Source organism: Oryx dammah, unplaced genomic scaffold (assembly GCF_014754425.2).
Source record: "Oryx dammah isolate SB20612 unplaced genomic scaffold, SCBI_Odam_1.1 HiC_scaffold_29, whole genome shotgun sequence".
NCBI lineage: Eukaryota > Metazoa > Chordata > Mammalia > Artiodactyla > Bovidae > Oryx > Oryx dammah.
Genome location: NW_024070213.1, coordinates 59,658,774 through 59,675,621, shown reverse-complemented (window position 1 = coordinate 59,675,621; position 16,848 = coordinate 59,658,774). Strand labels below are relative to the sequence as shown.

Sequence of the window (16,848 nt, the reverse complement as noted above, 5' to 3'; positions counted from 1 at the left end):
TTAGAATGTTAATTTGTGAAATAAAATTCTTTAGCACTAGTGCATTAAAACTGTAAAGAAGATTACAAATTCTCCCCAAGTTTTAATTCTGCTTATGTTTTTTCAGCAGCTTTATTGGGAGGTATAATTGATGTACAAAAGTGTGCATGTTTAACATATACAATTTGATGAATTTGCACTTATGCATACATCTGTGAAACCATTGCCACAGTCAAGGCTGATGACACATCCATCAGCCTCATTTGTAAGGAGAGGGTAGTTGATGTTTGGATAGAATTTGGATTTTTTTCTTTTCAAAGGTTAAAGGCTGGATTGGTATCTTCTAAACTGGATTAATTCCTTCAAGGACTTAAAAGATGTGAGTCTAACTTTCCCAGACTTAAAGAATCTGAAGTGATAATTAAACAATGGATTATTATAGGACTCTTTCTATTCTTTATTTTCAGATAAAGGAAATTTACTGAAAAGAAAACCTTTAATCTTTTTAACTGTTATGCCAGGAAATATTACTTTTCCCCAGAGATTTTCTTGTTTTAAAAATTCTCTCTATATTTAAATACAGTAAGTTTTTATTATTATCACAGAAAATGTGTATTTAACTTTTTAATCTATTTTTATCTTTTATGTTTTATTAATTACAACACTTTCAAGAATACATATCATTATTTTTATTAGTTATAAGGGACACTTTATTATTTTTTTCTTTTAGTGTTGGTATACGGGTGATGAATTCACCTTGTTTTTATTTTTTCTGGAAATTTCTGTTTCACTTTTAACAATATATTGGCATATAGTACATTATTATCAGGGCAAAAAATTGAGCTTTACTGGTCAACTACTCTTATAGACAACCATATAACCATCAACAATCAAAATAGCTTTATTTTAGCCTCTGCCAAGATTCAATCAAAAGTAGCTGCTATTCTATTACCATATATTACATTTGCTTGCTTTGAACTTCCTCTAAAATAATTAATACATGACGTACTTGTATGCATCTTCTTTTGTACAATAATTTTTGTTTGTGACATCCAAAATCCCTATCAAATTACCAATGGTGTTTTTCACAGAACTAGAATGAAAAATGTTAAAAGTTGTACGGAAACACAAAAGACCCTGATTAGCCAAAACATTACTGAGAAAGGAAAAAAAAAGGCTGGAGGAATCAACCTTCTTTACTTCAGACTATACTACAAAGCCACAGTAATCAAGACAGTATCATATTGGCAAAGAGGCCAGAAATATAGATCAATAGAACAAGATAGAAAGCTCAGAGATAAATCCATCCACTTATGGGCACCTTATCTTTGACAAAGAAGGGAAGAATATACAGTGGAGAAAAGACCGCCTCTTCAATAAATGGTGCTGGGGGAAAAAAATGAAATTAGAGCAGTTCCTAACACCATACACAAAAATAAAACTCAAAATGGATTAAGGACCTAAATGTGTAAAAAAATGAAATTAGAGCAGTTCCTAACACCATACACAAAAATAAACTCAAAATGGATTGAGGACCTAAATGTAAGACCAGAAACTGTAAAACTCTTAGTGGAAAACATAGGCAGGACAGTTTGACGTAAATTGCAACAAGATCTTTTTACATTCATCTCTTAGACTAATGGAAACAAAAACAAAAGTAAACAAGTGAGACTCAATTAAACTTAAAAGTTTTTGCACAATAAGGAAACTATAAACAAGAAGATAAGGCAACACTCAGAATGAGACACAAATATTTGTAAACAGAGCAGCTGACAAAGGATTGATCTCCAAAATACACAAGCAGCTCATGTAGCTCAATATCAGAAAAACAGGCAACCCAACTAGAAAATGGTCGGGACTTCCCTGGTAGCTCAGTGGTAAAGAGTCTGCCTGCCGGCCAACCTGCCGCTGCTCGCCGGCTCCGGCTGGGTCTCGCGCGCTCGGGTGCGGCTGGGTCTATTCGTGAAGGGGCCTCGCGCGGCTGGGCGCACGCCGTCCCAGTGCCTCGCGGCGCGGGGTCTCGCGGGCCCCGCTCCCGCCCTCTGCTCGCCTGGCCCAGACCGGAAGCGGCGCCGCATGGCCTGGGCCTGGCGCGGGGGGCGGGCACCGGGGCCGATCAGACATGGGCAAGAAGCACAAGAAGCACAAGTCGGACAAACACCTCTACGAGGAGTATGTAGAGAAGCCCCTGAAGCTGGTCCTCAAAGTGGGAGGGAACGAAGTTACCGAGCTCTCCACGGGCAGCTCTGGGCACGACTCCAGCCTCTTTGAAGACAAAAACGATCATGACAAACACAAAGAGAGAAAGCGGAAAAAGAGAAAGAAAGAAGAGAAGCAGATTCCAGGGGAAGAAAAGGGGAGAAAACGGAGATGTGTAAAGGAGGATAAAAGAAAGCGAGATCGTGACCATGTGGATATTGAGGCAGAAAAAGACCTACAGTGTCAGGCCCCTGTACGATTAGACTTGCCTCCTGAGAAGCCTCTTGCAAGCTCTTTAGCCAAACAAGAAGAAGTAGAACAGACACCTCTTCAAGAAGCTTTGAATCAACTGATGAGACAACTGCAGAGAAAAGACCCAAGTGCTTTCTTTTCATTTCCTGTGACTGATTTCATTGCCCCCGGCTACTCCATGATCATTAAACACCCAATGGATTTTAGTACCATGAAAGAAAAGATTAAGAACAATGATTACCAGTCCATAGAAGAACTGAAGGATAACTTCAAACTAATGTGTACTAACGCTATGATTTACAACAAACCAGAGACGATTTATTATAAAGCTGCAAAAAAGCTGTTGCACTCAGGGATGAAAATTCTTAGCCAGGAGAGAATTCAGAGCCTGAAGCAGAGCATAGACTTCATGGCAGACTTGCAGAAAAGTCGGAAGCAGAGAGACGGGACAGACACCTCACAGAGTGGGGAGGACAGCGGCTCCTGGCCAAGAGAGAGGGACGATGCTGGAGATGCTGAGGCACAGGGCTTCAAGAGCCCCAATAAGGAAAATAAAAAGAAAGACAAAGATGTGCTTGAAGATAAATTTAAAAGCAATAATGTAGAAAGAGAGCAGGAGCAGATTGACCGCATCGTTAAGGAATCTGGAGGAAAGCTGACCAGGAGGCTTGTTAATAGTCAGTGTGAATTTGAAAGGAGAAAACCAGATGGAACAACAACATTGGGACTTCTCCATCCTGTGGATCCTGTTGTAGGAGAACCAGGCTATTGTCCTGTGAGACTGGGGATGACAACTGGAAGACTTCAGTCTGGAGTGAATACTTTGCAGGGATTCAAAGAAGATAAAAGGAACAAAGTAACTCCAGTGTTATACTTGAGTTATGGACCCTACAGTTCTTATGCACCACATTATGACTCCACGTTTGCAAATATCAGCAAGGACGATTCTGATTTAATCTATTCAACCTATGGGGAGGACCCTGATCTCCCCAGTGATTTCAGCATCCATGAGTTTTTGGCCACATGCCAAGATTATCCATATGTTATGGCAGATAGCTTACTGGATGTTTTAACAAAAGGAGGACATTCTAGAACCCTGCAGGAGTCAGAGACGTCATCTCCTGAAGATGAAGGCCAGATTAGGATACTTGACACAGCAAAAGAAATGGAGGTTACAGAAGTTGAACTAACAGGGCCTTTGGACTCCAGTCATCAAGACAAGTTTACGGCGCTGAAAGCAGTCACAAACTTCGGAGCTCCGGTTGAAGTGTTTGACTCCGAAGAAGCTGAAGTGTTCCAGAGGAAACTTGATGAAACCACCAAACTGCTCAGAGAGCTCCAGGAAGCCCAGAATGAGCGTCTGAGCACCAGACCCCCTCCCAACATGATCTGTCTCTTGGGTCCGTCATACAGAGAAATGCATCTCGCTGAACAAGTGACCAATAACCTTAAAGAACTTGCACAGCAAGTAACTCCAGGTGATATTGTAAGCACATATGGAGTCCGAAAAGCCATGGGGATTTCCGTCCCCTCCCCGGTCATTGGAAACCACCTTGTGGATTTAACAGCAGATTTTGAAGAACCTAAAAAGACTGATGTTACTGAGTGTGAACCTGATGGGATTTGAATCTATCTGGTATTTGATTATATATTATGTATATATTTTTTTCATTAACTTGGAAATGCTTTTCAGAAGATATTAAATATTTGTAAATTGTGTTTTTAATTAAACTTTGGAACAGTTGATTTTAATGTTCCAGAGGTTGAACTTCTATTAGGTAATAAAGCTGAACCTGGACTATGAGCTGTATTGTACATATCACCTGAGTTACCCCTTCACCTTTTCCTGAGGCTGAAGTGTTAGAGAAGAGCTTGGAGAATAAAACAGCCTTTTTCCTGACCATCCATTAAAAAAAAAAAAAAAGAGTCTGCCTGCCAATGCAGAAGACAGGGGTTTGATCCCTGATCTTGGGAGATCCCACACGCTGTGGGGCAACTAAGCCCATTTACCACAATTATCAAGCCTGTACTCTACAGCCCAGGAGCTTCAACTACTGAGCCAATGTGCTGCAACTACTGAAGCTTGCGTGCACTAGAGCCTGTGCTTGGCAACAGGAGAACCCACTGCAGTGGAAGCCTGCACACCACAATGAGAGAGTAATCCCTGTTTGCCACAACTAGAGAAAAGCTTGCACAGCATAGGAGAGACAGCACAGTCAAAAACAAATAAATAAGTAAAATTATATATATATAAGGTGGAAGACCCTAACAGATATTTCTCTAAAGAAAACATACAGATGGCCGACAAACACATGAAAAGATGACTAACATTGCTCATTCTGAGAGAAAGAAAAATCAAAACTACAATGAGGTATCACCTCACATCAATCAGAATGGCCACCAGCCAAAAATTGACAAACATTAAATGTTGGAGAGGATGTGAAGAAAAGGGTATCCTCTTGCACTGTTGGTGGAAAAGTAAATTGATACAACCACTATGGAGACAGTATGGAGATTCCTTAAAAAGCTAGGACTAAAAGTAGCATATGACCCAGCAATCCCACTATTGGGCACATACCCTGAGGAAACCATACCTCAAAAAGACTCATGTACCCCAATGTTCATTGTAGCACTATTTACAATAACCAGGACATGGAAGCCACCTAGATGTTCACTGAGAGATGAATGGATAAAGAAGTTGTTATACATATATATAGTAGAATACTCAGCCATGAAAAAGATCAAATTTGAGTTAGTTGAACTGAGGTGGATAAGCCTAGAGCCTATTATAAATAGTGAAGTAAGTCAGAAAGAGAAAAAAATATCATATATTAATCCATATATATGGAATCTGGAAAAATGGTACTGATGAAACTATTTGCAGAGCAGGATAGCCACACAGCTTTGTGGGCAAAGCTGGGGAAGGAGAGGTTGGGACCCACTGAGAGAGCAGCATTGATGTATATACACTACCATGGGTAAAATAGATACCTAATGGGAAGTTGCTGTATAATGCAGCCCTGTGCTCTGTGATGACATAGAGGGGTGAGAGGGTGGTTCAAGAGAGAAGGGATATGTGTATACTTATGGCTGATTCATATGGTTATGTGGTAGAAACAAATTCAACATTGTAAAGCTTTTGTTGTTGTTGTCATTCAGTTGCCAAGTCATGTCCTACTGTTTTTGACCCCATGGACTGCAGCATACCAGGCTCCTCTGTCCTTCACTATCTCCCACAGTTTGCTCAAATCCACATCCATTGATTCAGTGATGCTAGCCAACCATCTTATCTGTCCTCCCATTTCTTCCTGCCCTCAATCTTTCCCAGCATCAGGGTCTTTTCCAATAAGTTGGTTCTTTGCATCAGGTGGCCAAATTGCTGGAGCTTCAGCTTCAGCTTTAGTCCTTCCAAAGAATATTCAGTGTTGATTTCCTTTAGGATTGACTGTTTTGATCTCTTTGCAAGCTAGGGGACTCTCAAGAGTCTTCTCTAGCATCACAATTGGAAAGCATCAATTCTTTGGTGCTCAGCCTTCTTCATGGTCCAACTCTTAAAACTGTACATGATTATTGGAAAAACCATAGCTTTGACTATATGGACCTTTGTTGGCAATGTGATGTATCTGCGTTTTAATATGCTTGTCTAGGTTTTCCATAGCTTTCCTTGGCAGTAGCAAGTATCTTTTAATTTCATGGCTGCAGTCGCCATCCACAGTTTTCTTGGAGACCAAGAAAATAAAACTTGTCTTTGCTTCCCTTTTTCCCCCATCTATTTGCCGTATAGAGAAGGGACCAGATGCCAAGATCTTAGTTTTTTGAAAGCTGAGTTTTAAATCAGCTTTTTTACTCTTCTCTTTTACCCTCACCAAGAGGCTCTTTTGTTACTCTTCACTTTCTGCCATTAGAGGGGTATCACCTGCATGTCTAAGGTTGTTATTATTTCTCCCAGCAAGCTTGATTCCAGCTTGATTCATCAAGCCCAGCATTTAGCATGATGTACTCTTCATAGAAGTTAAATAATCAGGGTGACAGTATACAGCCTGTTGCATTCCTTCCCAATTTTAAACCAGTCCATTGTTCCATGTCCACTTCTAACTGTTTCTTCTTGACATGCATACAGGTTTCTCAGGAGGCAGATGTGGTGGGCTGGTATTCCCAACTCTTGAAGAATTTCCCACAGTTTGTTGTGATTCACACAGTCAAAGACTTTAGCATAGTCAATGAAGAAGAGGTAGCTTCTTTTCTGAAATTCTCTTGCTTTTTCTATGATGGTAGCAACTGGATTTCTTGTTCTTCTGCTTTTTCTAAACTCAGCTTGTACATCTGGAAGTTCTTGGTTCTCGTACATTGAAGCCTAGCTTGGAAAATCTTGAGCATGACACTGCTAGAATGTAAAATTAGCACAATTGTAGGGTAGAATGAAGGATTCTTTGGCATTGTCCTTCTTTGGGACTGGAAAGAAAACTGACGTTTCCAGTCCTGTGGCCACTGCTGAGTTTTTCAAATTTGGTAACATATTGAGTGCAGTACTTTCACAGAATCATCTTTTAGGATTTTAAATAGCTTATCTGAAATTCCATCACCTCCATTAGTTTTGTTTGGAAGAATGCTTCCTAAGGCCCACTCGACTTCACACTCCAGGATGTCTGGCTCTAGGTGAGTAACCACACTATTGTAGTTATCTGGGTCATTAAGACCATTTTTTATAGTTCTTCTGTGTATTCTTGCCACCTCTTCTTAATCTCTTCTACTTCTGATAAGTCCTTACCATTTCAGTCCTTTATCATGCTCATCTTTGCATGAAACGTTCCCTTGATATCTCCAGTTTTCTTGAAGAAATTTCTAGTCTTTCCCATTCTATTTTTATCCTCTATTTCTTTGTGTTGTTCACTTAAGGAGGCCTTCTTATGTCTCCTTGCTATTCTCTGGAATTCTGCATTTAGCTGGGTATATCTTTTCCTTTCTCCTTTGCCTTTCGTTTTTCTTCTTTCCTCAGCTTTGTAAATCCTCCTCAGACAACCACTTTCTCTCCTGCAATTTTTTTCCTTTGGGGTGGTTTGGATCATCACCTCCTGAACAATGTTATGAACCTTCATCCATAGTCTTACATGCACTCTTCTACTAGATCTAATCCCTTGAATCTATTCATCACCCACACTATATAATCGTAAGGGATTTGATTTAGATCATACCTGAATGGCTTAGTGGTTTTACTGACCTTATTCCATTTAAGCCTGAGTTTTGCAATAAGGAGCTCGTGATCTGAGCCACAGTCAGCTCCAGGTCTTGTTTTTGATGACTTTATAGAGTTTCTCCATCTTTGGCTGCAAATAAAATAATCAATCTGATTTCAGTGTTGACCATTAAAGTGATGTCCATGTGTAGAGTCATCTCTTGGGTTGCTGGAAAACGGTGTTTGCTATGAACTGTGCATTCCCTTGGCAAAACTCTGTTAGCTTTTGCCCTGCTTCATTTTGTACTCCAAGACAAATTTGTATGTTACTGCAGGTATCTCTTGACTTTGTACTTTTGCATTCCAATCCCATATGATTAAAAGGACATCCTTTTTTTGTTTTAGTTCTAGAAGGTCTTGCAGGTTCTCATAGAACTGTTCAACTTCAGCTTCTTTGGCATTAGTGGTTGGGGCATAGACTTGGATTACTGTTATACTGAATGGTTTGCCTTGGAAACAAACTGATATCATTCTGTCATTTTTGAAACTGCACCCTACTACTGCATTTCAGACTCTTTTGTTGACTATGAGGGCTACTCCATTTCTTCTAAGGGATTCTTATCCACAGTAGTAGATATAATGGTCATCTAAATTAAATCCGCCCATTCCCATCTATTTTAATTTACTGATTCCTAAGATGTCAATGTTCACATTTGCCATCTCCTGCTTGACCTTGGTGACTTACCTTGATTCATGGACCTAACATTCCAGGTTCATATGTAATACTACTATTATGTGTTTAGTGTGCTTATGAATCCCTGTAAAGCCAAAGATGATCAATATTGCTTTTTAAAGAAATGTTATATTGAATAAATCCCATATAAAACATGAAAGACTAATCTCTGAGAGAGGGAACATATATAAAAATTCTAACTTTGAATAAGAATCATATAGAGAGAATAAGATGAATGCAAATTTTGTGAAATGGAAAGAAATTTTATTCATAACAAAGTGCTCCACTTATCTTGTAAATTTAAAATGTCTTTTCACATTTTTCACTCATAGCAATGGTAATCATACAATGAGAGTAATAAATTTTTTCGTAAGATGCATTTGTGAATTCTCAAAACAAGTCTCTTAGGTAAATGTTTGAGGAAGGGTAAAGTTGAAGTTTAGTGATCCCCATTTCCTTCTGTGTAGACAGTTGAAAGTCATGTCTCTTGGACCTTTTTGTATTATAATCATCTTTAGATATTCCTATTCCCTTATTTTTTAAAAAAAATTTCTCTTGTATCTCCATTTCTCATTCCCATTCTTCCATTGGCAGCCCTCTTTATTGTTTTTAAAGTTTATTTTTTATTTGCATTTGTTTTTCTGCAAAATATATTTGAATAGATCTAGCAAAACTATCTATTGCTAGTAATTTCTGGAAAATATTATTTTCACCCAGTAACATTCATCTCCAAGGTATATGTCCATTCCAATGTATGGCACAACCTCTCCCATATAATAGAAGTATAACTTCAAGGAAACTCTTTAAAAGTTTATGTGTATTACTTTTTAAAAACATCAATTAAGACATTAATGCATAAAACAGTCTTCAGTAATAATGATAAATCATTTTTAATAATGACAATATAACTATAAAATATAGTAGGATGTTTTAATTGAAAAGTGTAAAATGTATTATTTGGGCTTCCCAGGTAGCACAGTGGTAAAGAATCTGCCTGCCAATGCAGGAGATGCAAGAAATGCAGGTTTGATCTGGATCTGGTAGATCTAATAGATCCCGTGGAGTAGGAAATGGCAACCTACTCTAATATTCTTTCCTGGAAAATTCCATGGACAGAGGAGCCTGCCAGGCTATAGTCCATGGGGTCACAAAGAGTCAGACATGACTCAGAGCACACATGTACACACTCACAAATGTATTATTTAGCAATAAGTGATTGCAGTGGGAAAATATACACTCCGAACTTTTGAAGCTATGCAATTTCAAAACACAAAAGAATGCTTCATAATATAAAGAAAGCAATTCAAATTGAGAAGGGAGAGAGTGAAAGCAGTCATGTATCACCACTCTCTCGACATCAAAAAGCTCAGCCTCTGTACACTGGTGCCATGTTAAATCTTAGAGACAGAGTTTTGGGTGAAGTGGAAAGAAATAGCTCATTGTTTTTTTAAGTAAAGGGAACTAATGTCCTCAAAAGTGTGCATCCCCACATGAAGAGGGTAGTAAGGAGTTTTTAAGTAAAGGTTCAAAGAGCAAGGCATGGTCAACTTCTGGACTTTCTTCTGACTGGATGTTGTTGAGGTAATGGGGAGCTAGCATTGTCAGCCTTCTGGGTCTAAGGGGTCATGTGAGGTCAATGTGCTTGTAAGCAGCACACAGTTAATTTCTTCCATACAGTGGGGGTTTCACTATCTGAACAACAGGTCAAAGACATGGTTCAAGATTATTATCTATAGTCTTTCAGGAAGAACTAAAGGTCCTTGACTTTGTTTAATGGGTCAGTCAGTCAGTTCAGTTCAGTCGCTCAGTAGTGTCCAACTCTTTGAGACCCCATGATTCGCAGCACGCCAGGCCTCCCTGTCCATCACCAACTCCTGGAGTTCACTCAGACTCACTTCCATCGAGTCAGCAATGCCATCCAACCATCTCGTCGTCTGTCGTCCCCTTCTCCTCCTGCCTCCAATCCCTCCCAGCATCAGGGTCTTTTCCAGAGTCAGCTCTCCGCATGAGGTGGCCAAAGTACCGGAGTTTCAGCTTTAGCATCATTCCTTCCAAAGAAATCCCGGGGCTGATCTCCTTCAGAATGGACTGGTTGGATCTCCTTGCAGTCCAAGGGACTCTCAAGAGTCTTCTCCAACACCACAGTTCAAAACCATCAATTCTTCGGCGCTCAGCTTTCTTCACAGTCCAACTCTCACATCCATACATGACCACTGGAAAAACCATAGCCTTAACTAGATGGACCTTTGTTGGCAAAGTAATGTCTCTGCTTTTCAACATGCTGTCTAGGCTGATCATAACTTTTCTTCCAAGGAGTAAGCATCTTTTAATTTCATGGCTGCAGTCTCCATCTGCAGTGATTTTGGAGCCCTCCCAAAATAAAATCTGATACTGTTTCCACTGTTTCCCCATCTATTTCCCAGGAAGTGATGGGTAAAGTATCATTATTTTGTCTTGCTTGACTTTTTTACTTTAATTCTGCATTTATTCACTGCTCTGGTTCAATTTGTTCTTTGACATTTTTTTCTACAGACAAAAGTTAGAGCGCATGGTTGGTGTTTTTTTAGGAGGTCTCATAAGGTTTTGCTTAGTGACAGTTTTATGTCAAACTGAAATAAATTAAAAATTGATTGAAGAAATATATACATGCATTTCAAAGTTATGTTTTCCCCCAGCACAACTTATAAATTCTATACTTCGAAAGGGAAAAAGTTAAAACATCAACTGTGGCTGACCGATTCTAATGATTGCAGAACTTTGTGGTATCTGTTTGTGCTAACTTGCCATATAGTCTTTTAACTGGTTCTTAAGTTTTTGTTATTGCTTGTTTATTTCATTTTCCACTCCACTTGGACCAAAGCACAGATTAAATAAAGCCATTTCTCTACACTTTATTCTCTATTTCATTTCTCTCTGTTCTAATCTTTATTATTTTCCTGTACTTCTATATTGTCTTACTTTCCCATGTTTTAGGTTTAGTTTTTCCTTTGTCTAGTTCCTCAAATTGTAAGGTTATGCTCGTGATTTAAGATCTCTCTTTATTGATGGGTATTTACATACCTAAGTTTCCTTTGAGCACTGCCTTCCTTGTCACTTGGGCCAGTTTTGAAAGTTATGCTTTGATTTACAGTCATCTCTAAGTATTTTCTAATTTCATTTGTGATTTCTTCTGTGGCTTATTAGTTGTTTATTTTGTGTTGTTTAAAATATTTACATACTTTACTATTGATATGTAGCTTCATCTCATTGTAGTCGAGTAAATACGTTATATGATGTCAATGTGTTAAATTTGTTGAGACTTGTTATGTGACCTTTGATGGAAGTGAGTAGAGAGGCCACTGCCTTGGGGGCTAGAGATGCTGCCGCCACTGGGGGTGAAGAGACAACTTTTGCTGGATTGGATCCTGCAGTTAACCTTCAGCAGTTTCTTCCCTGAAGCTATAGAAGATGAGGCTCTCCTTCAGAGCAAAATGGAACTTTTAGGTAATAAATGTGGTACCTGAGCTGGGAATTTGAATACCCTAACTCATCCTTTCCCTCACCACTTTTATTAATGAATTTAAGAATAACCACCCAAAGTCATTATATCCCTTAGTTTTCAAAACATGTTCAAAAATATCAGAGTCACTTAGCTTCTTTTTTTATGTTTAGTGATTTATTAAGAGTTGTTCTTGTTGTTCAGTTTACCCAGTCGTGTCCGACTCTTTGCAACCCCATGGACTGCAGCATGTCAGGCCTCCCTGTCCCTCACCATCTCCTGGAGTCTGCCCAAGTTCATGTTCATTGCATTGGTGATGCTGTCCAGCCATCTCATCCTCTGACACCCTCTCTCCTTCTGTCCTTGATCTTTCCTAGCATCAGGGACTTTTCCAATGAGTTGTCTGTGCACATCAGATGACCAAAATACTGGAGCTTCAGCTTCAGCATCAGTCCCTTCAGTCAATATTCAGGGTTGTTCTCCCTTAGGATTGATAGGTTTGATCTCCTTGCTGTCCAAGTGACTCTCAGGAGTCTTCTCCAACACCACATTTTGAAGGCATCAATTCTTTGGCATTCAGCTTTGTTTATGGTCCAGTTCTCAGAACTGTATGTGAGCACTAGGAAGGCCATAGTCTTGACTGTTTGGACCTTTGTTGGCAGAGTAATGTCTCTGCTTTTGAACACACCATTGCTTCTTGATCCACATAAAAGTTTCTTAGGAGACAAATGACATGGTCTGCTTTTTTAAAATTCTCTTTAAGCATTTTTCAGAATTTGTTATGATGCACACAGTCAAAGGCTTTATCGGAGTCAATGAAGCAGAAGTAGATGTTATTCTGGAATTTCCTTACATTTTCTGTTATCCAATGGGCCGTTTGATCTCTGGTTCCTCTGCCTTTTCTAAATCCAGCTTGTACATCTGGAAGTTCTCAGTTCACTTACTGCTGAAGCTTAGCTTGAAGGATTTTGAGCATAACCTTACTGGCATGTGAAATGCGTGGAACTGTATGGAAATCTGAACATTCTTTAGCATTGCCCTTCTTTGGGATTGTAATGAAAACTGATTTTTACCAGCCCTTGGCTGCTGATGAATTTTCCAAATTTGCTGGCATATTGCGTGCAGCATTTTAACAGCATAACCTTTTAGGATCTGAAATAGCTTAGCTGGAATTCAATCACTTCCACTAGCCTTGTTCATAGTAATTCTTCCTAGTGCCCACTTGACTTCACACTCCAGGATGTCTGACTGTAGATGAGTGACACCATCAGGGTTATCCAGATCATTAAGACCCTTTTTGTATAGTTCTGTGTATTCTTGCCCCTTCTTAATCTCTTCTGCTCCTCTTATGTTCTTACCATTTCTGTCCTTAATTGTGCCCATCCTTGCAGAAAGTGTTCCCCTGACATCTCCAATTTTCTTGAAGAGATCTCTAGTTTTTCCCATTTTACCGTTTTCTTCCACTTCTTTGCATTGTTCACCTAAGAAGACCTTTTTAAAAAATCTCTCCTTGTTTTTTTTTGGACCTCTGCATTCATTGAGTATATCTTTTCCTTTCTCCCTTGCATTTTGATCCTCTTCTTTCCTCAGTTCAGTTCAGTCACTCAGTCGTGTCCGACTCTTTGTGACTCCATGGACTGAAGCACACGAGGCTTCTCTGTCCATCACCAACTCCTGGAGTTTGCTCAACTCATGTCCATCAAGTCAGTGATGTCATCCAACTATCTTTTCCTCTGTCCTCCCCTTCTTCTGACTTCAATGTTTCCCAGCATCAGCGTCTTTTCCAATGAGTCGGTTCTTTGCATCAGGTGGCCAAAGCATTGGAGCTTCAGCACCAGTCTTTCCAGTGAATATTCAGGACTGATTTCCTTTAGGATTGACTGGTTTGATCTCCTTGCAGTCTTCAGCTCATTGTAAAGCCTCCTCAGACAACCACTTTGCCTTCCTGAATTTTTTCTTGGGGATGGTTTTTTCCACTGCCTCCTGTACAATGTTACAGACCTCAATTGATAGTTCTTCAGGCACTCTAGCCATCAGATCTAATCCCTTGAATCTGTTCATCACCTCCACTGTATAATCATAAGGGATTTGATTTAGTTCATACCTGCATGGTCTAGTGGTTTTCCCTACTTTCTTCCATTCAAGCCTGAATTTTGCAATAAGGAGCTCATGATCTGAGTCACAGTCAGCTCCAGGTCTTGTTTTTGCTGACTGTATAGAGTTTCTCTATTTTTGGCTGCAAAGAATTTAATCAATTTGATTTCTGTGTTGATTATCTGATGATGTCCATGTGTAGAGTCATCTCATCATGGTAAAGGGGCTTGCATAACTCAATGAAGCTATGAGCCATGCTGTTCAGGGCCACCCAAGATGGATGGATCATAGTGAAGAGTTCCGACAAATGTGGTCCACTGGAGGAGAGAATGACAAACCACTCCAGTATTATTGTTCATGGGGAGAATCCCATGGACAGTATATAAAGTTATTATCCTCCAATTAAAAAAAAATCCACTTGAGGCATATCGCAGTAGTTCTTTTTCAATGTGGTATAACATCTCAGTGTACAATTATGCCAAAATTGATTGGTACTGCTGTTAATGTACACCGAAGATACCAGCTCTTGGTTAACACAAATAATCTAATAAGAATATCTTGCATATAATTCTTATATACAATTGTGTACATTTGTGGTGGTAATATACCTAAGATTCAGTTGTTAGTCATGCAGGATATTTTATAAAGTGCGAGTACTCCTGTGAGAAGTATGTAAGGATTCTTATTTCTCCACATCTCCCTGGGGGCTTCCCTGGGGGATCAGATGGTAAAGAACCTGCCTGCAATGCTGAAGACCTGGGTTCAATTCCTGGGTTGGGAAGATCCTTGGAGGAAGACATGGCAGCCCACTCCAATATTCTTGCTTGGAGAATCCCCATGGAGAATCCACATCTCATTAAGAATCTGTATGGATGCCTCTTTGTGTGTCTGTAGCCATGTCTCATTTTTATATGCTTAATTGCCATTTAGTTTTTTTTTTTTCACACCCTTCATGACAGATTTTATTTTCTTGGTCTCCAAAATCACTGCAGATGGTGACTGCAGTCATGAATTTAAAAGACACTTGTTCCTTGGAAGAAAAGCTATGATGAAACTGGATAGTATACTAAAAAGCAGAGATGTTACTTTGCCAACAAAAGTCCAGATAGTCAAAGTTATAGTTTTTCCAATATCATGTATGGATGTGAAATTTGGACCATAAAGAAAGCTGAGTGCCAAAGAACTGTTGCTTTTAACTGTAGTGCTGGAGAAGACTCTTTAGAGTCCCTTGGAGTGCAAGGAGATCAAAGCAGTCAATCCTAAAGGAAATCCACTCTGTATATTCACTGAAAGGAATGATGCTGAGGCTCTAATACTTTGGCCACCTGATACGAAGAGTTGACTCATTAGGAAAGACCCTGTTGCTGGGAAAGATTGAAGGCATGAGGAGAAGGGGAGGACAGAGGATGAGATGGTTGAATTGCATCACTGACTCAATGGATATGAATTTGAGCAAGCTCCAGGAGATAGTGAAGGACAGGGAAGCCTGGCGTGCTGTAGTCCATGGGGTCACAGAGTCGGACACAACTGAACGACGGAACAACACAATGGCGTGAAAGATCTTAGTTCCCTGACCAAGAATGGACCTGTGCTTCCTACAAAGGAGTGTGCAGTCTTAACCACTGGACAAGCAGGAAAATCACAAGATATTTCTTTATGTGAAGTAAGGTATTTTCTTTACTTTTAAAATCGATGTTATTAGAGTATAATTTATACACAATGAATTGCAACCATTCTAAGTATAAAGTTTGAGAAATTTTGAAAAATACATCTATTTAAAGAATCACCACACCACAAGTTGCTAAGACCTATGATAACTGTGTTTAACTTTATGTGAAGCTGTATCATTTCGTGTATGCCCAAGAGCACTGCATGATAGTTCCAGTTGCTCTCTGTCCTCGTTATGACTTATATTGTCAGCCTACATTCTAATTGTGACCATTCTAGTGAGTATTAGACTTGTTTCAATTTGAGTATTCCAATGTTAATAATATCGAGCTTCTTTCCATGTGCTAATTTGCTATTCATGCAATTCCTTTGAAAGTGTCTGCTAAATTTTCCTGATAATTTTTATTTCTTTGAGCTTTGGTAGTTCTAATACCATTGTTAAGGATGTTTGCATGTGTGATCATGAGGGGTGTTGGCCTACAATTTTATTCTTATAATTTCTTTGCCTAGTATTTGTATCAGGTTTATATAAACTTCACAAAAGTCTAAAAATGTATAATTTCTTCATGTGTTCTGAAACAATATTCATAGAATGCATTATTTATCCCTTTGATGGTATTCATCAACATCATTTTGAGGCAATATGATTTTGATGTTTTCTTTGGGAAAAGATTTTTAGATATTAATTCAATTTCTAAAACTGAAAAGTACCCATATTTTCTGTTTACTTTTGGGTTACTTCTCAAATTTTATCTTTTAACTAACTATTCTATTTCATCTAAGTTGTTGACTATATTGGTTTAACATTCCTCATAATCTTCCCTTATTAATATGTTGATATCTGGAGAATCAACAGATGGATTGTAGCTAGACATAATGTGGTGATCATTTTACCATGTATAAAAATATAAAATCATTCTGTCGTACACTTGAAAGTAACAAATACTGTACATCAATTATAATTCAATAAAAATGGCTTCCCTATACCAGTATTATGAAATATCTGGGAAAATCACTTAAAGAAGTAAAAGGAATGACGTGATGATGGTAGGTTCTCATTAAAGAATTATGAGTGATATATTTTGTTCCTCATAAAGCAATATTCAATAGTTAGTTGTTTAGTATATGAATGGAAAGGAAAATTAAAGATTAAATGGTTCTGAAGTCAATCTGCTTGGTTACAAGCTAAGAAGTTACAATATAGTTTCTTGGCTTTGTGTAAATGATAAGATAGATGTGTATCCTTTCAGTTGATTTATCAACATGTTTATT

At 38.8% G+C, this 16,848-nt stretch overlaps 1 protein-coding gene across 1 annotated transcript; it reads left to right on the top strand.

The window, feature by feature from the left end:
- The first annotated feature begins 2,066 nt into the window (after positions 1 to 2,066).
- On the top strand, positions 2,067 to 4,234 carry LOC120857389 (bromodomain-containing protein 7-like). The gene has a single exon (XM_040232829.1). The coding sequence runs from the start codon at positions 2,102 to 2,104 to the stop codon at positions 4,055 to 4,057; it is 1,956 nt and encodes a 651-aa protein (XP_040088763.1). The 5' UTR covers positions 2,067 to 2,101; the 3' UTR covers positions 4,058 to 4,234.
- Positions 4,235 to 16,848: the final 12,614 nt, after the last annotated feature.

Excerpts from the sequence above, each read along its gene's own strand:
- LOC120857389 (XM_040232829.1), top strand. The coding sequence starts at position 2,102 with ATGGGCAAGAAGCACAAGAAGCACAAGTCGGACAAACACCTCTACGAG.